The 21,291-nt window shown below is 38.6% G+C and overlaps 2 protein-coding genes across 2 annotated transcripts; both read left to right on the forward strand.

Annotated features, from left to right (window-relative positions):
* Window positions 1–564: 564 nt before the first annotated feature.
* Window positions 565–4,103, forward strand: dmrt3a (doublesex and mab-3 related transcription factor 3a). The gene is made up of 2 exons (XM_032577924.1): window positions 565–1,096; window positions 2,895–4,103. The coding sequence occupies exons 1-2, from the start codon at window positions 706–708 to the stop codon at window positions 3,908–3,910; spliced, it is 1,407 nt and encodes a 468-aa protein (XP_032433815.1). The 5' UTR covers window positions 565–705; the 3' UTR covers window positions 3,911–4,103.
* A 7,785-nt stretch (window positions 4,104–11,888) lies between these two features.
* dmrt2a (doublesex and mab-3 related transcription factor 2a) lies at window positions 11,889–20,068 on the forward strand. The gene is made up of 4 exons (XM_032577923.1): window positions 11,889–12,085; window positions 13,197–13,601; window positions 16,975–17,074; window positions 18,919–20,068. The coding sequence occupies exons 2-4, from the start codon at window positions 13,230–13,232 to the stop codon at window positions 19,953–19,955; spliced, it is 1,509 nt and encodes a 502-aa protein (XP_032433814.1). The 5' UTR covers window positions 11,889–12,085; window positions 13,197–13,229; the 3' UTR covers window positions 19,956–20,068.
* The last annotated feature ends 1,223 nt before the right edge of the window (window positions 20,069–21,291 follow it).

Here is a 21,291-nt window from a genome sequence, read left to right on the forward strand (position 1 = left end):
AACCCTGACCATCATGAGACAGTCTTAGGAGAGCAGAGCATCTTCAGTCAGAGGCTTCTTCAGATTTGCTGTAATACAGACTGCTGCAGGAAATCTTTCCTGCCAACAGCCATCACTATCTACAATAAAATCAATAAAATGTAATTTCCCTTTGGGATCAATGAGATATCTTTGAATGTGAACATACAGCATCAGAATAATTACCAACTCCTTGCCAATGTTGGAGTTGCCAAAAACTAAAAATATAAAAAATAAAAACAAAAAACTAAAGATGATCATGATAGAAAATAACAGTAATAATCTACTAAAATACTAACCGAAGAAATGTAGGAAATGTGAGTTTTATAATGTATTTATTTTTAAACGGGTTGATTTTTTTATTTACTGGTGAGATGCTAATGATAGTTAGCTACAGGAATGTTAACATATGGTGTTTACATGCTGGTTTGAAGGGGCCCCAGATAAAAATCCGGCCCAGGGCCCCAAACAGTCTCGGACCGGCCCTGCTGGCCTGGATATGTTTTGCAGCGTTTGGTTACTCGTGTCAGTGTGATGCGTCTCTGCGCTGTCAGCGGATCCTCCGCTCCAAGCCAACTCCTCCTGTCTTCATCCTGCCATGCGTGCACTTCCGGCTCCATCTCCCTGACTGATCACCGCAAACCTCCCGCAGATGTTCTTGCGCGCACAGGAAAACCCGCCGGCAGAATGAACGGTTACGGATCCCCGTACCTGTACATGGGGGCCCCGGTGTCGCAGCCCCGCGCCCCGCTCCAGAGGACGCCCAAGTGCGCCCGGTGCCGGAACCACGGCGTCCTGTCGTGGCTGAAGGGACACAAGCGCTACTGCCGCTTCAAGGATTGCACCTGCGAGAAGTGCATCCTCATCATCGAGCGGCAGCGCGTCATGGCGGCGCAGGTGGCGCTGCGCCGCCAGCAGGCCAACGAGAGCCTGGAGAGCCTCATCCCGGAGTCCCTCAGGGTGCTGCCGGGCATCGGCATGAGCGGGGCCGGCGACGGGAGCCAGGGAGCCCCGCCGGCGAGGAGCGAGGAGCTGGAGCTGAGGTGGAGCGGCGCGGAGCCTCCGCAAACACGCACAGGTAACCAGCAGCAGAAAACCCGCAAATCTGAATTTAAATGTTGCTTTTTTAAAAAGTTGATCCGGTTAAAATACCACAAAAACTCTCGATAGCATAAAAACACCTTTAACGCGCAGATTTCTGAGGTTTAGATCATTAAAAAAACACAAAAAATATTAGGATTAAAGTGCAAATAATGATTTAAATGTTTATTTACTATTACAGTACAGATAAAAATCAATAACCATTGAAAATGTGGAAAGAACAAAATAACTTCTGAACTTATTTTAACATGTTTTTAATTTACAAATGAAATTCAGAAATAAATGTTTTTAGTCGCGCTAATTCAAATTCTTCAGTTAGTTTAGTTTATTTATTTACATTTAACCGCCTGATCACAGAAAATGAGTCTCAGCTACTCAGCGAAGATTAAAAAGTTTCTAAGATTTCAAATCTAAACAGACAAACAAACTTTTTTATGAGATCCAACATCAGAACCAACGACGCGCTACCGAACCTAAACAAGATGAGAAATATGAATATGAGTTTTGATCATTTAGAAAAATGATCAGTTATAGAATAACATCATTCTTGCTTATTAATTATCTAACAACAATTAAGGATTTTTACATTTATTTTGAATTTCTATTAAAATACCAATGTAACTAATATATCAAAATGCAACAACTTAAAGCCTTTTATTTACATTCATATACATTATGTCTAATATTACTGCTAAGAGCTCAAATTACAAATAACACAAAGAAAATCAGGTAAATAAAAAGCAAAGTAGATAAAAATGTATATTTTTAAGTAATATATATAAATATATATATAAAGTTGATTTATTGAAGTTTTGGTCCAAACAGAAATAATGTTGGCCCAGTTTGTCTATATTTTCTCTTCTGCATGACTGACAAATCTCTGCTGTTGCTTGGTAACAATGTTATCTGATGATGACGTAATGCAGGTGGAGTTATGATGGATCGGATTACTTAATCTGTAATCTGAATTTGCTCCTTTTAGTATGACTTAAAAAAATCTGCAAGGTTGAGATTTTTTTTTAAATTTGATTAAATTATTCAAGGAGACGAAAAATTGAATGTAACTGCAGTTTAGTAATAAAACACGCAGCTTTTTAATTACATCCGAGAGAAAAACATAGAATATTTTATCTGCACCGATAAACAAATCAAAAACAATGAGATGTAAGAAAAGCAGCTGCAGCTTAAAAATACGGCAGAGTTTCATCAGGCCACCTTTAATATTTCCTGTTTTAAATATTAAGAAATTACTGCTGTCATATAGAAAAAAGGAGATTTATAAAAACAAAATCTGAGAAAAAAAAACGTGCAACGCAGAAAAATTCAAGATTTTTCTGAACTTTCCACTGTTGTGTTTTTTTTGTTTACTTGTTTTTATAAAATTACCAACTTTTCAAACTCAGAAAATTCTAATTTTTTCCTTGAAAATTTATCAGATTAATATCAAAATTTCGACTTTGCAGACTCAGAAAGTTTAACGTTTTTTTTTTCTTAGTTTTTTCTAGAAAATTTGCAACGAATCAAACCCCAGAAATGTCCCGAGATTAACGTCAAAATGTAAATTTGTTTTCAAGCAACTTTTTAGACGTTTCTAACTAAGAAGTGGCCTTTATTTCTTTTTTAAAAAAAGAAAATGACTGAAATATTGTGGCTGAAATCTGCACCTCTTGACATTTTCTCTGATATTCAAGCTGTTTTTTCAGAGCATGCGCAGTCCTGTCTTATTCCAGCTGATTTCTGTTTTCCTTCTTGTATTTTGAATGTTTGGCTGACAGACGCTGCGGATGATGGCCAAGACGAGGCGTCGGGAGGTGAGAACACCGGCAGCTCCAGTGAGAAGGAACCGGACCCGGCCAGCTCCCCGGAGGGATCCAAGCCCAGCAGCTCCTGCTACACCCCGGAGCCGCCGGAGGCCGCCGCGCAGCCCGACGACAGCCGCTACAGCCTCCCCAAAGTCGGCGGCGCCGACAAGGAGGCCAAGGCCGAGAGTCCGCAGCGACACCCGTCCGCTTCCGGGGAGCCGAACCTGCTGATCGAGGGCCTGTCCGGGTCCATCAGCCTGCCGCTCAGCCTGCGGGCCAACCGGCCCCCGCTGGAGGTCCTCAAGAAGATCTTCCCCACGCACAAGCCGCCGGTGCTGGAGCTCATCCTGCGGGGCTGCGGCGGGGATCTGGTCGGAGCCATCGAGGTGCTGCTGTCCAGCCGGAACCCGGACGGGAGCGCTCACCCTCACGCGGAGCCCCACCCGGTATCGGACGGCCTGGTTCTGCCGCAGAACGGACACCTGTTCGAGCACGCGTTGGGCTCCTACCACCCGGTGTCCTCCTCCGCCAAGTGGTCCGTGGGCTCCGCCTTCCGGGTCCCGGAGTCCCTGCGGTTCGGCTCGGACTCTGCGTCGGGCGCGCTGGGTGTCCCGCTGCAGCACCCGTCCTTCCCGCAGCCCGCGCGCTACCCGCTCATGCTGCGCAGCTCGCTCACGCGCAGCCAGAGCGGCCCGTTCGTGCACAACGACGTGACCCTGTGGAACACCGTGGCGCTGCAGCAGCAGTACCAGCTGCGCTCCGCCGCGCAGTACGTCTCCCCCTTCGGTCCGGCGGCGCCCGCGGGCGCCAGCGCCTCGGTGTTCCGCGGCTCCCCGATCATCCCGTCCAGAGCCGCCGAGGAGCCGCGCATCAGCATCCAGGAGGAGAGCTGCACGCTGGGGCCCAAGGCGGGCCTCTACTCCCCGGAGGAGGACTACGAAGAGCGCTCCGACTCCGCAGACTCCCGCATCCTGAACGCATCCACCTGAGGCTTTGACCCGCGCCGATGTGAACGGACGCAGAAATGTTTCTGTTGTTTAAACCGTTTGAACAACACGGACGAAATGACTTGAGCAAAACTGGATGAATGTGACAGACTGAGCTTTTTCCTGTCAGCATGTTTCTCTGATCAACACTGCATGTCCGAAACGCCAAATAAAACCGATCAGCTTCATTTCTTTAGAGTTTGTCAAGCTCGTCTTTTCAATTCAAGCTAAATTTACTCAAATGTTGCCATTTATTTATTATTTTCATGCATCTAAGAACCTTTACAGTAAATGAGGATGGAGCTCCATGTCTTTAAAAACATTGACTTAATTTGTTACAAGTCAAACTGACTTTAACATGGAAACTTAACTTGTAACAAATTAATAAGCTTTTTTAAAGTTGGATCATCTGTTTTCTTTTTTCAGTGCAACTAAATTGTCTGACACGAGTTTAAAAGGGATAAATAAAATAGTGAAAGGTTCATAGACATAAGTTTCAAACTTTTCCTTAGTAGGAAATGATCTGATTAATAATCCATAATCTCTCTCATCAGACTGATTCATTGGGATTTATCAGGATTATTATTTTTTTTTTCTCATTTTGACACAACTGGAATAAATATGCAATTAATTAGATCCTTGCAATTTAGAGATCTACAAACTTTTCATGTTTTTTCATATTTCTCAACACTGATTTACGATTTTCCACTTTTAGGGACAAAAATAAGAAACAGAACAGAAATATCCTTTTATTGTCTCATTATGAAAACAGCAAAGTGAATAAATTCACACAAAGGTAGGAATATAAAATAAAGAACAACATACTGTATAGTTAGGTCAACATTGCAACATAAATGCTGTGCAGTTATTAAAAAGAAAAACACTCTGATCCAAAGGAATGTGCAACTGAGTTTGTTCATTTAAGAAATGTACAAAATGTTGATGCATTTCAGCATTAAAATGACATTAAACTGTTTAACAGTGGAGATCCGTTCAGCATAAAATTCAGTTAACAATCTTTATCTGTATTTTGGAAATATTAGTGCAGCGCGGTCCAGTTGCAACATGTCGTTTTTGCTCCAAGTCTCTTTTGTTTTGGCTTCTTAAAAACGTGTTAAGTGCTGCTATCTAGCGGCGATACAGAGAAATCCAAGAAATTTGGTGTAACAGTTCAAACAAGTCATTGTTTTCTCTTCCAAGTCGTTTCTTTCAGTAACAGAAGGTTTGAAGGACAAAAAACATCTTTTTTGACTAATTTTGTTAATAATCTGGTACATAAGCTGGCAGATGACCCAATTATTGATTTAAAGTCTACACAGTAAATCCAGCAAACCCAAATTAACTCTGTCAGATTTGATTTCAACAATTTTAAAGTGTCTATATGGATCCACACCACAAGGTGTTAATTTAACTCTTTTTGGAGAGTTGGTACCGTAACTCTAATTAAGTGTCAAATATCAAATAGTTAATCATTGAACACTAACTAACACTAATTCAGTGTTAGAGCTTAATATTAACTCTCACAGAGTTTTTTTTTTTTTACTTCATAAGAGTTACTTGTAATTAATATTAAATAGGTATTTTATTGTTTTGAACTTTTAAAAATTCTTTGGAAAATAAACATTTAATAAAGAGGCAATGATTTTCTCAAATGCATTTATTTCAAAACGTGCACCATAATTACAAAACATCACAACGTGGAATAATGTGCATGTTTCACATGTCGCTTTCATTCACATATTGCTTATCAAAAGGTCTGACACATCAGCTGTGCAATACAAAATGCAGTATGCTTAATATATTTTTCTTCAACACAATATGCATGAAATTGTTCAAAGTACAAGGAGGAGAAAGTAAAGTATGATAGAGTAAATGTTCTTTTAACAGGTAGATGGCTGCATATTACAGTACATAACAGACCAAACTGATATTCCAGTTTATGTTTCTGTTGATAAAGAGCTGTCCACTCACTAACAGATTGTCTTCAGGTTGTTGGGCTGAAGTTTGGCCGGGAACATCACCGGGCTCCTCTACTGCACTGGGTCCGGGAGGTTGATGCTGGCGATTCATCCGCAACCATACTGGTACCAACATATAGAAAAAGGTAATAAAAGGATTCAAATATGCTGCAAAATGTATATAAGACACAACAGCAGGAATAAAGTTTTCAACATGAAAAAGCCTTTTACAGCTTTTCAAAGGAAAACAAATGATCAGAAAGGTTGATAAATCTGACCAATATTCATGTAAACGTTCAACATCATGAAAAAACAAACTCCAGATTATTACGGATCTGTTCGTTAGCCAAGAAATTGACTGAATGTTCACCGGCTCGGTTTTTTTCAACACTTAAACTCCGCAAACATTCGGCATGCTAAGCTAAATATGCTAAGCTAAATATGCTAAGCTAAATATGCTAACACCGAGCCGTGCGGCGAACATGATGTCTCAGAAAAAAAATTACCTTCCAAGCGCAGTGAATAACTCAGACATGTGGAAAGTAAATTGTCCTGAAATGACTTGGTTCCCCTGTGATTCTGGGCCCAGTCAGTGAATGAAGTCCGTTAGTGTTACGATTCTGGGCCCAGTCAGTGGTTAGTGTTACGATTCTGGGCCCAGTCAGTGAATGATACAGCCGCTGTAGTTCAGAGTTAAGTCGAGACTTACCGATTCCATTTCTAACATCTCTAGATTTGATACGGAAACACTTTGTTTTAACCCAGGATTTTAACTACGTACTAATAATATACACCCCAGAGCTACATAAACAGAATGTGACTCTATTAGAGTAAAATTAACTCTGCTTTTGCATAAAGTCTACTAACCAAAACATTTAACACTTTTTAATTTGTACCAATATTTCTAATTAGTTGATCACACAAGCGCAGAACAACAAACACAGTCTGATCAATGTTCAGCTTTTTATCTGTTTATGACAAATTTGCACTTTTTGTTACAATCTTGGCTAAATATGAACTTAGCGACCATTTGAAAATTTAAAACAGTCGCTGTTTGTGCCCAGTTAGAGCATTAAAAAAATATTTACCCTCTTGAAAATATGAAAAAATATTTGCCCTATATGTTAAATCACGAGTTTGTTAATTGGCCAAATGTTCTCAGACAGCTGAGTTTAATTTACCCAGGTTGACTACAGACGCATAAAATCACTAAAATAAATATAGGCTAAAATATCTTAGAAAAGCAACACATCATGCTCAGGTGAGAAACAAAGCAGCTAATCGTGTTTCCATTGATCATATAATTACAGTTTGACATTTTGAAAATAAAACACAGCAATTAAAAAAAACCTCTTTAGTCAATAAAAAGTTTTGGCACTAACATGAGGCCATATATCGCAAAACGGCAATGGAAACTGATTTTCACGAGTCACATGATCAAGAACCGGATGTTGCCTCCGGTGTAAACCACGAAGAAGAAAACGTCAGGAAGTAGTTGGATGATGGTGGCGCAGCGTGTTTTTAATGACCGAGGGAACAAACTTATTTATGCGAGATTTTAATTGTGTTTCTCACTTAATGGAAACACCGGAAATGTGAAATTGTGTTTGTTTTTCAACATCAGAGGAATATTGACAACTTTTTGTGCACATTTGAAATGGAAACGCAGCTAGTGACAGTCATCGGTCGGGAAAAGGTGCAAAACATTTTCTAAGGTTTGGGACTCCAGCAAACCTCAGTGTGTGAAATGTTACCCTATTCATAATGACTCAGTCTGGAGATCAGAAAAGAACCAAAAAACATCAGCAGGCCTCAGATAAGGTCAGAGTTCACGATTCAACAGTGAGACTCAAAGAGAGACTAGCTGAAAATGGGCTTCTTTTCTGACCAGAAGCATTTTAAAGACCCACAAAACTTCTGAGAAAATATTCTGTGAACTAACAAAATAAAGATGGAACTTTCTGGAAGTTTTCTCCTGTCATATTTTGGGGTAAAACAAACAAAAAAGATTATAGTGATAGTCGAACACGGTGGTGGCAGCATGACGGTCTGGAAAAATGGATTCCTGTCCTAAAGCAAAAACATTTGGTTTACACAGCAATTCAATAACTCTACATTTATCAGCGGGTCCATGACTGGACGACTAAAAACATGAACTCAGACATTTCAGAGGTGCCTAGTCAAAGTCCAGATTTAAATCTGATTGGGAGTTCGTACCATGACTTTCAGCAGGTGGTTGGAGCTTGAAAACCCTTGAAAACCCTTGAAAACTCTCCAAAGAGTTAAAAATCCTCCACCAGCCATTTATCACACAACACCAGATTATTAGGGAAACATCTATTCAAAAATAAAATAAATATTTTAAAATGTCTAATTATAAATTAAGATTTATAATTACAATTTAAACCCTGTGAAATGAAAAGAAATAAGCCTGAAAGAAAGACAGACAGAAGCTTCTTGTTTATCGTTCGCAGTCTGCCACCTAGTGGGCGGACTGGGACTTTCAGCTCCTCTCTGGAAACATTCAAACTTCATTCAGTCTGTTTGTGATTTCCAGGACAGAGAACTGGATGTGGAGATGATCTGAAGCCCAGACCAGAACAGAAACGTTCAAAAAATAATAAAAAATTCAAAAACGTTTAAAGTTCAGAAGCTAAATTTCAACGTGGTGAAATGATTTAAGAATGCAGATGTTGGGCTATGATCCACAGAGTGTGATAGTTTCCTGCCAGCTGTCCGGCACGTCCTCCTGTTTGTTGCACGTTAGGCCATGAGAGGTCAAGGTGTCAGAGACAAATGCTGTCCCGCTTGTTTAGCGTTCAGCTGCATGTGTTGTCTGTCCATCAGAGGCTAATTAACGTAGCAGCTACCCGCTGCACCGAGTAACCAGAGGTCCGGTTACAGCGGGACGAGATGCTGTCGGTCCGTCAGGCCGCAGAGGTAAAACTACAAGAAAACTATATCAAAACTACAGCAAAACTACAAGAAACCAGAGCAAAACTAAAAAGAAACTAAAGCAAAATTACAAGAAACCACATGAAAACTACAACATGCAGCATGAGAGAGACAGGCTTTATCAGATCAGCTGATTGGATGGACGGACGGACGGATGGTTAGATAGATAGATAGATAGATAGATAGATAGATAGATAGATAGATAGATAGATAGATAGATAGATAGATAGATAAAGTACACAAAAACTGTTCTCAAGTAGGAGTAGAAATACTTCAACATATTTTACTCAAGTAAAAGTAAAAAGTATCTGTCCAAGAAATTACTCAAGAGTAAAAACGTATTTGATAAAAAAAATCTACTTAAGTACTAAATAACTGATCAAATGATCAATCATTAAATAATTGATTATTTAATGATTTAAAAAATTACATCATCAGACGGACCAAAATATAAAGTTGAGTGGAAATGTTGGTATTTCAAGGTTCAAAATGACAATAATTCATATAAATAACAATATCAGGCAAAAGAAAATGTTTCTAAATCAGTTTCTTTCAATAAAAAAACTTGGGAAACTTTAGCAAAGCTGCAGGTGTGAGTCTGTCTGGGGAAGTTTTGGTTAAAACATGTTTGTTTTTCATTCAGTGGGTAGAAAATCCAAAAACTAAAAGTAAAAAGTGTTAAAAAACAGCGTAGTAAAAAAAAAAAACGCTTTTTCAAAATAGCTACTTAAGTAAATGTAATTGAGAAAATGCAACCAAATTCTTCAAATTGAGAAATTCTATCATCAACGGAAATGCAGCTAGAGGCGGCCATCTTGAATTTTCTGTGGCTAACGTTTTAAACGTCTGAGTCAAGTAAAAGGTTTTGTGTTTCTTTTGCATTTTTCCCTCCATAAAACCCACCTTCACTTCATAGATTCCTTAAGTACATTTACTCAGATGCATTTAATTACATAAGATTTTTGAAAAATTTACTCTTTAAGTACTTTACTTTTAAGTAGTGCTACTCTTATTTGAGTATAATCTTTGGTTACACTATCCACCTCTGCTTACAACTTTCTAATGATAAATAATCTATAAGGTAGCATTTCTCCAGTTAGAAAAAAAAAAGAGAAACTTTTCTTCCAATCCAAGATTGTAACATTTTTGAAACTCCTGCAGGAAATCAGGGGGTTCCTCTCCAAAAAAAAGACCAACGATCACCATGTGATCCAGTGGAACCTGTTAGATTAACTCCCTGAAACCTGGAACTGCAGAGCGGATGTTTGGCATACCTTGAGCAGACCGTTAAAAAGCGCCTGACACAGACAACACTTTTCACCTGGGCGCCCCGGCTCCACTCGGATCCTCTTGTCCGGCCGTCCGGCTCTGCTACTTCAAAGCATTCCTGGTGTGGAAACGGCAGCCCGGGGCGGCCCGCTCGTAACCTCCGCAGTAAATTAAGGAGAAGAGGCGAATAAAGCTGCACCTGCAGGCCTGACGTCTTCACCTTCGGCACATGGAGGAGCAGTTAGGAGTCATCATCTGGAGGAAAACACGCAGTTTAGAGCCCGCGCTGTCGGGGAGTCGGGCCAGAGGAATGTCAAAGGGAAATAATATATTTGTTAAACACTCAACATCTGTGAAATTACTGAAAATAATTGACCTTTTGTGTTCATGCTGTCAAAAAAATTCAAAGAGAGACATTTATTCAGCATATGTTGGTTAATTTTTATTGGTTTACTTGAAAATCGTAATAAAAAAACAACACCTTTCTCTCTTTAAAACGCAGTCCATCCGTGACGCGAACCCAAAATGCCTCCACGTTCTCCTTTTCACGCCACGTCGGCCATTAATTTCCCCGCCGTGGACAAAAGCTTGGAGGCCTGTGGTGTCTTATCTCACGGTCCGTTCCCACAGCAGTCAGTCGACTCTGGGTAAATAACTGCTTGTCTTCTTTAATCCTTCAGTAAATCTTACTTGAAGTCAGCAAAATGCGAACAAAGGGACATTCTTTTGTCTTTAAGAGCCTCAGGTCACAAGTAGCGATACTAGAGCAGGAACAATTTGTGGCTCTCAGATAAATCGGTGAAAATATCTGGATTAGATTAATCTTGATGGGTTTAGGATTATCAGCTGGAAATATCAGAGGTTGGCTCTTTGTGAGTATTTGCGCTCCATGCTGACTTACTGTTTTTGCTTTTTAATCTCTTGTGGGATTGTTGTGAAAACATTATAGTCGTCCTCTGTAGTGCCTGCCAGGAGGGCAAACTTCAACCTGCAGTTTGTTTCACAATAGCTGTGTTTCTATAACAAATGTGTGCAAAACGTAGTCAATATTCAGCTGGTGTAAAAAAAAACAACATAGTTTCGCAACTGACATGTTTCCATTAAATAAGAAACGTAATTAAAATCACAGTGAATAAGCTTGTTGACATGGTAACTCATTAAATAACTATTTAACTACTACTTCCGGTTATCTACTTCATAATTTGCGTCTGGTTGTTGATCATGTGACTTGCGTGAAGGGAAAGAAATGCTTCCATAGAAGTTTGCAAAATAAACCAATTGTATTTATTTTTTAAAAAGCTATTTCAAACAACAGTAGGGCCCATAATTAATTCGTTTTATGTTAATTTGGCTAAAATATAAAACACATATATATCTCTATCTATATACTGTATCTCTATCTATATATAGCTATAGCTTGGTGCTTTTGGGGCCCTCTGGTGGTGAAGCAGCTTATCTCGCATATGCCTGGGCCCGGCACTGTGTAGACCCCTGCTAGCTAATGATTAGCTTTTTTTTTGATTATATACAGGAATAACTTTATGCACCAATGTTGAATTAAGGTTCTATATAGCAGCTGCTAACATCCTTTCCACTTTTCAGAAAGTCTTGTTCATATTATTATTATTTTCAGTGAAACATCACCTCACAGTCGACCGTTACCATGCACAGCCGTTAGGAGGACTCTCTTCCGTCCCGCCCCGTGACACTACAGCGCAGTCCTATTGGCTGGGGCCGGCTTTGGAGCCAGCCAATCAGAGCGCGGGAAGCCCAAGCCCAGCGCGGTTCATAGGAGAGTCACCGCCGTGTTTCGGATCCAGAAGGAAGTTGGACGTGTTCGCGGTGCGACCCTCATTCATCCGCTCAATTAACATCTAATTAGCCTTCAAAGCTGGAGCCGGGACGGCGTGTGTCATCCATCAAACCCCGGAGAGCCTGATTACCGCTTCCCCCGGACCACCGGAGGCTGATTGCGGCTCCGCCCGGACCGCTGGAGGTGAGCCGAACTGGGTTATTGTGGTTTTTAATTCAGGCTGAAGAACCTCGGTGCTTTTAGTTGTCTTTATTCTAAATTAGTGACTTAAAAATGACATTTTAGTGATAGCCAGATACCCGTCCAGACAGAATAAAACTTTAACTTCATAGTTATTTTGTGTCTTGTGGGTTTTTTTCCACGCTTGTAAAACTTTTTATTTACTTTCTTTAAGTTTGAGGAATTGAAGTTACTGCAGTGGAAAACTGTAAATTAATATCTCATTGAGAACAATAATAAAATAGCTACATTTGTTAACAAGCTTATTGGTATCAATTTAATAATAAGACTCAGTTGTCAAAAATATTTATAAGGAAATCATAATGACACTTCTTCTAAATAAGGGCTATTTTACAGTGTTTTATTGTTATTATTATTATTTCCCTAAAAGTTAAAGAAAAATAAATTTATCTCCACTTTTGGGTGTTTTACTAACAATACAATATTTCTAAGAAAGAAACTATGTTATAAACTAACTTAAATTAAGCTTTTAGTATGTTAGCTGAAGGTGAGATACTTATAAATAAAATGATATTTTTATAAATTTGAAGTCTGCAGGGTTGGTTTTGAATATGAAAGCAGTAAAACGAATGTATTATTGTTGTATTTTTATGTCTTAGTCTTAATGTATAGTTTTTAATATGTGAATTTGAAGGCTGCACAGTTTAAAACCTGTATAGAATTTAGATTTAAATATTTCACGTTTTTTAAATGACCAACCAGGGGCTGCAGTGGCGAATTAGCTCTATATACTCTGGATGCAGCGCATTTTTGAGTGCATTGTTCCTGTCAAATAAATGAAATGAAAGTGAAAACAATAAGTGTTGAGTTTTTTAGATGACTCCAGGTTATTTTATTATTGTAGCTCCTGCATCACAGATCTGGATCAAACTTCAGGAAAATAGTAAAACAGCCCAAACACCGAGTTAATTCAGATCTAGAGCCGTTAGTTGCTTTTGAACCACAGTAAATGAAACACCGTTTTAATAAAAACGTTTCAACTATTGATGACTTTTGAAGAGCCTCGTTGCTGAAATGCGCTGCTCGAATAAACTCGACTGATTGATTTTTGCAGAAATAACCCGCGTTAGAAGCGGAGGAGGAGAACATGGCAGACTTTGAAATCGACGTGGAGAGCCTGGAGGCGGAGAGCGACGAGCAGCCGGAGGACTCGGTGTGCTGCAGCCGGCCGGGCTCCGCGCCGCTCTGCGAGGACGACGGCGACGGGGACGGGGACGGGGACGGCGGGAAGGGCGACGGCAAGCCGGGCCCCAGCGACCTGAGCTCGGGCGACCAGAGGAAGCTGAGCCGCACGCCGAAATGCGCCCGCTGCCGCAACCACGGCGTGGTTTCCTGCCTGAAGGGCCACAAGCGCTTCTGCAGGTGGAGGGACTGCCAGTGCGCCAACTGCCTGCTGGTGGTGGAGAGGCAGCGGGTGATGGCGGCGCAGGTGGCCCTGAGGAGGCAGCAGGCCACGGAGGTCAGTGCAAAAACATTTTACCCCTTAAAAATGACGGCACCACTTCAACCGTTCATAACTAGTTTATATCTTATCAACTAATCTATAAACAGTAGATAAGGCAATGCATAATAATAGTTATTGATCAGGTCAGAAGGAGACTGTATGCCAGGGGTGTCCAAGCGTTTTGCACTGAGGGCCAAAAGTTTCCAAACTGAAAGTATTCAGGGGCCAAAATGTTCTTTCTCTTTTCTCTGCACAACAATGAATAAAACGCATAATATTTTATGTTCGCCTAAATGTTTACAGTTATTTAACGTTTTGGGTTTATTATATTCACATTTTTAAGTTTATAAAATGTTTTTAGTTTATTCCCAGCAACTAAAGTAAAAACTTTCTAACACAACCTTCGCTGCATGTAGCCTGATGTGATGGACGGTTGTGCCAAAGTCTGTTTGTGGCTCGACTTATTATGAAATAAAACAAAACAAAATCAAATAAAAAGTCTTTGTGTTGTACTTAATATTTTCCATTTAAGCAGATATAAACTTGGCACAGAAAAATTCATCCAGTTGGCCAAATTTGTGCCATTCTTGAATTACAGTGAAGGGCCACAGAAAATGAATCTAAAGGACCAAATGTGGCCCCCGGGCCACAGCTTGGACGCCCCTGTTGTATGCTAAAAAAAAAAAATTACATTTACAAATGCTTATTGTGCTCACAAGCTACTCTGAATTTTTTAGTACAGCAACTCCAGATCTTTATAGAGGAATGTTTTTTTTTTACCCACTCAACAATAAACTAAACTACCGTAAACTAAGCGTGCAATTCGTCAACAGATTCGTCAACAGTCAGATTTCTTACTGGAAAAGGACGTGCAAATTATTAGATCCAAAACAGTTAATAGGGTTCTACAGATTTACATTATTAAAAATAATTTAGCTAATTTTGTAGGTATTTAATGAAAAAAACTGGAAAACAATTTCATCAGTTCTGGTGAATAAAGTCAGGATTTAGGTCAAGCTTTCTTTGATAATGATTGCTGTATTTATTTAAGTTTATTAAACTAATTAAAAGCAGCTCTGGGCGAAGCAAAGTTTGCTTTTGCATAAAAGTCACTGGTTCTTGAGGAGAATGAAGAAACGTGGTGATTTAAAGACGAGTTCTTTGTGTTAAAGCCAATATTTTCTATTGTGAGAAGATTTTATTTGTTTGTGATCATTTTTTTTACCAAATTAAAGACAGAACGTCTCCATCTATATCCAATACCTGAACTGGGGGCCCAAATTTGTATTTTTCTTGAGCTGAAGTCTGAGGCCACATGTAATCAATCCAAGGGCCGCAAACAGACCCTGGGCCACACTTTGGACACCCTAGTTAGATAAAAAATAAGTGAACAGGTTTGGCTCACTATTTGGCAAGAAGCCAGTAGATTTAATCTCTGTCTCACCCTTAATTAATGCATAATAAACAGTTATTAGTGATTTATAAAGTGCTTAGAGATGAATTAATAACATATCAATTAACTGTTTATTAACAATCAATAATGGGGGCATTATAGTAAAGTGGTACCAAAATAACAAATTAAGTAAGTACCCAAAAATTTTACTCAATTAGTAAGAGCAGCACTTCAACATATTTCTACTCAACTAAAAGTAAAAACTATCCGTCCAAGAAATTACAAAATAGCAAAAAAAAAAGTATTTGGTAAAAAGTTTACTCAAGTACTGAGTAGTTAATCAAATTATCAGTCATTTAATAATTAAAAATCACATCATTAGATGGAGCAAAATGTAAAGTTAAGTGGAAATTTTGGTGTTTTTAGGACAAAAATGACAAAAATTCAAATTAAAAACAAAATCAAGCAAAATAAAATGTTTCCAAATCAGTTTCTTTCAATAAAAATTGTATGAAACTTCAATAAAAACTGCAGGTGTGTGTCTGGGTCTGGATTTTTGGTTAAAACATTTTTTCTTTTTCATTTGGTGGGAAGAAAATCCACAAATTTTACTCAAGTCAGAGTAGAAATACTTTCTAATAAAATCACCCAAGTAAAAGTAAAAGTACAATATATAGTAAAACTATTTAAGTATTATTTTTAAAAAAGCTAGTCAAGTAAATGTAATTGAGTAAATGTAACTAGTTACTACCCAACTCTGCAAATTAGTTGCTGGTTTTTGAGGAAGGTCAGTTTATGCAAATGAAGTCTAATCCAATCAGAGTTTATCGGTGCTGCATGTAAACAGTTTCTTTTGTCGTTTTGTTCAGTTTGCAATATTTACATTAAAAAAAGCAATACAGAGTTATTATTATCACTTTTATAATTTGTCACCTTAGCAGCACATAATGTCGTGATATTTGAAGTCCATATCTATTTTTGATATTTTAAACCGACGCTATCTTTTGCATAATAACACAGTTATTAATTGACTTAGTTCAGTAGTTTAATAAATTAGTACAATTAATGAAATACTAGAAGCAGAAACAAGGTTTTGAGTAAATTCTCTTCATTCAGAGCCTCACTGTGTTTAACTATAATTATAATACAGTTCAAGTTTTATAATTATTTCCCCGACCTTTAAAAATCACAACTTTAATATTAGCAGAAACTTTTCATTTTCTGATTTTATTTGCAGATCTTCAGCTTCGAGTTTAGGGTTTTAGCTTTTTGTTTGTTTTCTATTTTTTTTAATATTCACAAATTATTGGGGAGAAAATAGCAATTTTTCTCCAATAATTACAGATTTAAAAAATAAAAATGAACACATAAAAGTTATCCAGTTGGAATAAAAGAAAGAAACATCTAAAATAGTAAAACTAAAATATATTTAACTTAGATTAACATCTGCGGACATTTTAATAGATTTTTTTATATTTAAACAATTACATGTTTTATTTTCTTAATAATGTGCTTTAAGTGATGCTCATGTGAATGTTTACTATGCATGAAATGAATTAAAATCATATCAATTTGCCTTATTTTTATTCAATCTAATGTCTGCACCTGAACTTATTTGTCAAAATAAATATACATTTAAAACACAAATTTTCTATTAAAATTTACTTTTACTGTTTGCTTTTTTCTCATTCGGGTTATTCTTTTTTCTTCAACCTACAGTTTGCTAAAATATCATAAATACTAATTTATGTATTTAACATCTAAAAGCTTAAATTAAATAGAAGATTTACATCCTGGGATTACTTTTGAGTCACTTTTTAACGCTGTAATAACATCAGAAACATGAGTTACGGCCCATTTTCCCTTAATGTTATTTTAAATTATCCAGACATTCAAGCTGAGCTCAGTTGTAACTAATCAGTTATTGCTCAAGAATCAAGAAAACTTCCTGACAGCCGGGTTGAATGTTTTCCTTTGCTCTTCCCTGTGCTTTAGGATAAGAAAGGGATTTCTGGGAAACCGATTCCAGCGGAGAGGAGGATTTACCAGCGACACATCCGACCCTCGACGATGCTCGCCAAAAGCATCCTAGAAGGTAAGGCGGCAGAAATATAAACCTTTCTTTGCAAATCTTCCAAAATCCCTTTTTATTCTCGTCTGTTTCTCCGTCAGTCATAAAGACTTTAGGAAGGGATTACTGCGGCGGTAGCCCAGTGGGCCACAGATATTTATTTTATTATCATTTATTTTTAGTGAATGTTTGACAGACTTTGTACTTGCTGTAAATCAGTTAATTGTTTTTTAAATTAAAACAAGCTCAATAATTTCCATTTGTTGTTTTTATTGTTTTTCTCTTTTTTCTTTTGCTACCAAAAGCTTTATGATAAAACTTTTCAGTTTGGTGTTTTGGTCTCAACTAGCCTCTTTTTTGAAGGATAATTTTGTTTACAGAAACTTCATAATTAATTTTATTTGTTGTTTTGTTTATTTATTTTGGATATTTAAAATGTCTTCCAGTTCCAGTGTTTAAATATTCATTGGAATTTAAAGTTTATTGATCTCACAGGGTGTTATTGCATTATTGTGCCATTATTACTATTATTTTACTTGAAAATGATCTCAAAATAACAATATTATTGTTTATCGTGATAACTTCAGGGACAATTTATCATCCAGAAACATTTAAACATTATCGTGACAGGCCTAATCATAATCACCTGTATCAGGTGAGATGTGCTAATATTTTGAGATTTTTATGAACATAATCAATACTGAGCCGACTGCTAATGTTGTATTTACAGAATGGAAAAAATTATATTTTATGCTCGACATTTTTGATAAACTCTGGCAGAAATTTGCCAGTAAACGTGTATTAGGAATTTGAAGTAAATGAGGAACTACCTAAATTAGTTTTTTTAATTGTTAGGTTAGCTTATTGTTTTTATTAGGAAATGAAAGGAGAAAAACACGAGACAACATGAAATATTTGTTGATGTTTTGTGCTTCCAAAATGTCTGTTTGGGTTGATTTGTGGCTAAAAGTGTTGATTGTGTCTTTTTTCACCAATAAGGATAAGAATGAAAAATAAAACGGGAAACTCTCCATTCATTTCTAAATTAATGTTTACAACAAGATGGTTTCTTTTAAACCTTCCTGAATAAAAAAACCTGGTAAACTGAGAATCTTCAGACATGTTTGGTTTGAGACAATAAAACAAACATTTTTTGCAAACAGTGGCGGTTTTTGATACGGGCAGTTGCCCAGGGCGGCATCAGGAAGGGGCGACACACCTGATAACCAGAAAATAAAATCTATCTCCTCTGTCTCATCTGTCAGTTGAATCCTGAGCATGTTTGCTACTACTAGTAAGCATGTGTAGTGGAGTAAGTTTCCCTTAGATGCATTGAGTACTGGGAGATTGTTACCTGCTTTCTGCGACATAAAACAAATAAAATCAGATAATTTCTTGTGTTTTGATTGGTTGGAGTGCGGCAGAAGGAGAGACTTGCACCGACCGCCATTCCTTCAAGAAATACAACTGCGTATATACTTATATTTCAAGCTTACAAAGTTAAGCACAATGATTAATCACGATTAATCACTGTGCTTGAGTCTGACTAATCGGGATTAATCGGAGCGTTAGACTCAGATTACTCTGGTAAATATTTTTAATCAGTTGGCAGCACTAATTTAAAGTCAGTTGTTTTTCTGTATCGGATCGGTATCAGCTGGTACTAAATCTCAGATATCGGTATCGGAAGTGAAAAAATGGATATCTATCAACGTATTGTAATTCGAATTAAAAAACATTTTCTTTAGCGGATAAAACTGTCTTCAATCTTGCAACATGTGAACCACTGTTAGAATAGAAACTGACCGATTTAAACAAGCAAATTTTGACCTGCTAACGTTTTCCAATGTCTTTTTCTGTGCTAACAGGATACCGTCCGGTGCAGCCGGATCCGTTCCTGGCGCCCAACGCCGCCCTTCCTCCACCGCTGAGCGACCGCATGAGGAAGAGGAGGGCCTTCGCCGACAAGGAGCTGGAGACCATCATGCTGGAGCGCGAGTACAAAGAGCGGGAGGTTCTGGAGAGCAATCAGGCGGCCGCCGGCCCGCTGCGGTTCCCGGCCGGCCTGGTCCACCACGCCGCCGCCGCAGAGTTCAGCGCCTACAAGGCCGGCTTCTCTCCGCCTCAGGTGGAGCATCAACCCAAAGATCTGTGCGGCTTCCTCGGCTCCGGCTGCCTGGATCTGCCGGCGCCGTATCCCAGCAGCGCCGCCAACGTCGAGTTGATTTCCTCCAACGTCAGCGTGGCCACCACCTACCGCCATTACCCGCTGCAGCCATTGCGCGGCGCCAACACCGGCGGCGGTGGCGGTTTTGTGATGTGGCCCCGCAGCGCCGCCAACCTGGGGGACGCTCTGCTGTATCAGCAGTGCCTGTTCAATGCCACGGCGGTACAGAACATGAAGCCGGGCGCCGTGTGGGAGCCTAAAGTGATGCCCACCGAGAGCCAGCCGCCGGCGCAGGAGGCGGCGGCCGGGCTCGCTGCCAAACTGGAGGGGTCCCGAGCAGCCGCCCTGCTGGACCCCAAACCTCCCAGCGCCTCCCAAATGAAGGAGTGCTCGGCCTTCTCTCCTCCAAAACGCAGCTTCGGTCACTCCTTCCCCAGCAACAGTCATTCCCACAACCCGAAGCTGAGCAAGGACGGCGCTAAGCTGTCCATGAAACTCGACTCCTTTCATAGCCTGGTCCAGAACTCGCTGGCGGAGAAACCCGGCGGGCCGGACCTGAGGGCGCCGTACTGCAGGGAGCTGCTGCAGGAGGCGGCGCGCAAGTTCAGGGAGGGAAACGGCAAGGATGTATCGACCAAACCCACGGGGAACAAAATGGCGTCCGGCGAGTCTCTTTCCTTCTCGGTGGAGGCCATATTGAAGCGGCCGGCGCCGGCGGTGAGCCGAGCATTCCACTGACTCTGACCAGGATCCATTTTTTTGCACTACAAAACATTTCGGGCTCAAATGAAATCACAAGCACTGCTTAAAAAAAAAAAGACTGTCAGTGTGAACTTTGTTTGTAACATAAATGTACAGGATATAATATTTTACATGTGCATGTTTTAATAAAGTTATTGTGTAGAGTATTTAAACATTATCCAATGTTTATTGTTTCTCATGTCAATAAACTGTAAAAAAAAAAATCTCAATTTTATTTTATTTTCAACTTGAATAAAAACAAGAGTTTTAATGTCACTTTGCAAAATATCTAAATGTTTAAACAGAATTTTAATTTACAGTTTTACCAAATACACTAAGTGACCTAATTTTCAAATTAGATGGAAATTATTTTTAACTAAGGCTGAAACGATTAATCAGATTAATTGATTAATTAAATTATAACTGATTTAGTAATTGATTAATCGCTAACTGGAGCATACAAACTCAAAAAGCCATCAGCTGATGGGACAATGTACTTAGAGCAGCAGTTAATCCAAAACTGTACCAAACATGTATAGATTGGTTGACTGATTGATTAATTGATAGATATATTGCATTTAAGATAGAAAACTATTTTTTCTGTAATGTTCTACCCAGAATTCTTCAAGTGGCAATTTTAATTTAATCTGGTTCAAATTCTGTAAAAAAAAAAAACAACAAAAAAATCCTAGTATGCAATTTTTTCTGTCCAATTATTAATCAGAATAAATACTGATCAAACTCTTTAATATATATATTTATGTTAAAAGTATTTTTTAGCTGCCAATATATCTTTTGCTACAAAAGATCAAGGATTCACTAAAGGAATGCTACGTTATTGTATTTTGGCAATACCATTGAATTATTTATTTAAATCTTTTAATGCATTTCTAATATTTTATAAAAAAGACTAGTGATTTAATAAAAAACCTGTAGAATGCGCCATTTTTACGTTTAATCGATTAACCGTCAGAATAATTGCTAGAATAATCATTAGCTGCAGCCCTACAATTAACTTTTATACATCAGTAAAAATGTATTTATTTTGTACAACTATCGTTCCTCAACTAAATCTAAAAATCGGAATACAATAAATAAAAATAAATACGTCCCATTTAACTATTACTAAAAGTGGATCGATAATTGTTTATTTCATGTTTTAATTTACAGCAATAATGTTTGTTATAGTTGTTAAACATGAATCATTAAGATAAGAACATCAGAGGCAGATCCGGTCATTTATGGGAAAATAAAACAACAGTGCGGCAGCATCTTCCCTGTAATTCATTAAGTGTGTCAAATAAATGTCACAGCCAATTACGGAGATCCTCCA

Source organism: Xiphophorus hellerii, chromosome 12, assembly GCF_003331165.1.
Source record: "Xiphophorus hellerii strain 12219 chromosome 12, Xiphophorus_hellerii-4.1, whole genome shotgun sequence".
Taxonomy (NCBI): Eukaryota; Metazoa; Chordata; class Actinopteri; order Cyprinodontiformes; family Poeciliidae; genus Xiphophorus; species Xiphophorus hellerii.

What these genes read in the sequence shown, in the direction of transcription:
- dmrt3a (XM_032577924.1), top strand. Translation starts at nt 706, where the DNA reads ATGAACGGTTACGGATCCCCGTACCTGTACATGGGGGCCCCGGTGTCG. An exon ending in GCCTCCGCAAACACGCACAG is followed by an intron (nt 1,097 to 2,894) that starts GTAACCAGCAGC and finishes TTTGGCTGACAG; the next exon opens with ACGCTGCGGATGATGGCCAA.
- dmrt2a (XM_032577923.1), top strand. Translation starts at nt 13,230, where the DNA reads ATGGCAGACTTTGAAATCGACGTGGAGAGCCTGGAGGCGGAGAGCGAC. An exon ending in GGAGGCAGCAGGCCACGGAG is followed by an intron (nt 13,602 to 16,974) that starts GTCAGTGCAAAA and finishes CCTGTGCTTTAG; the next exon opens with GATAAGAAAGGGATTTCTGG. An exon ending in CGCCAAAAGCATCCTAGAAG is followed by an intron (nt 17,075 to 18,918) that starts GTAAGGCGGCAG and finishes CTGTGCTAACAG; the next exon opens with GATACCGTCCGGTGCAGCCG.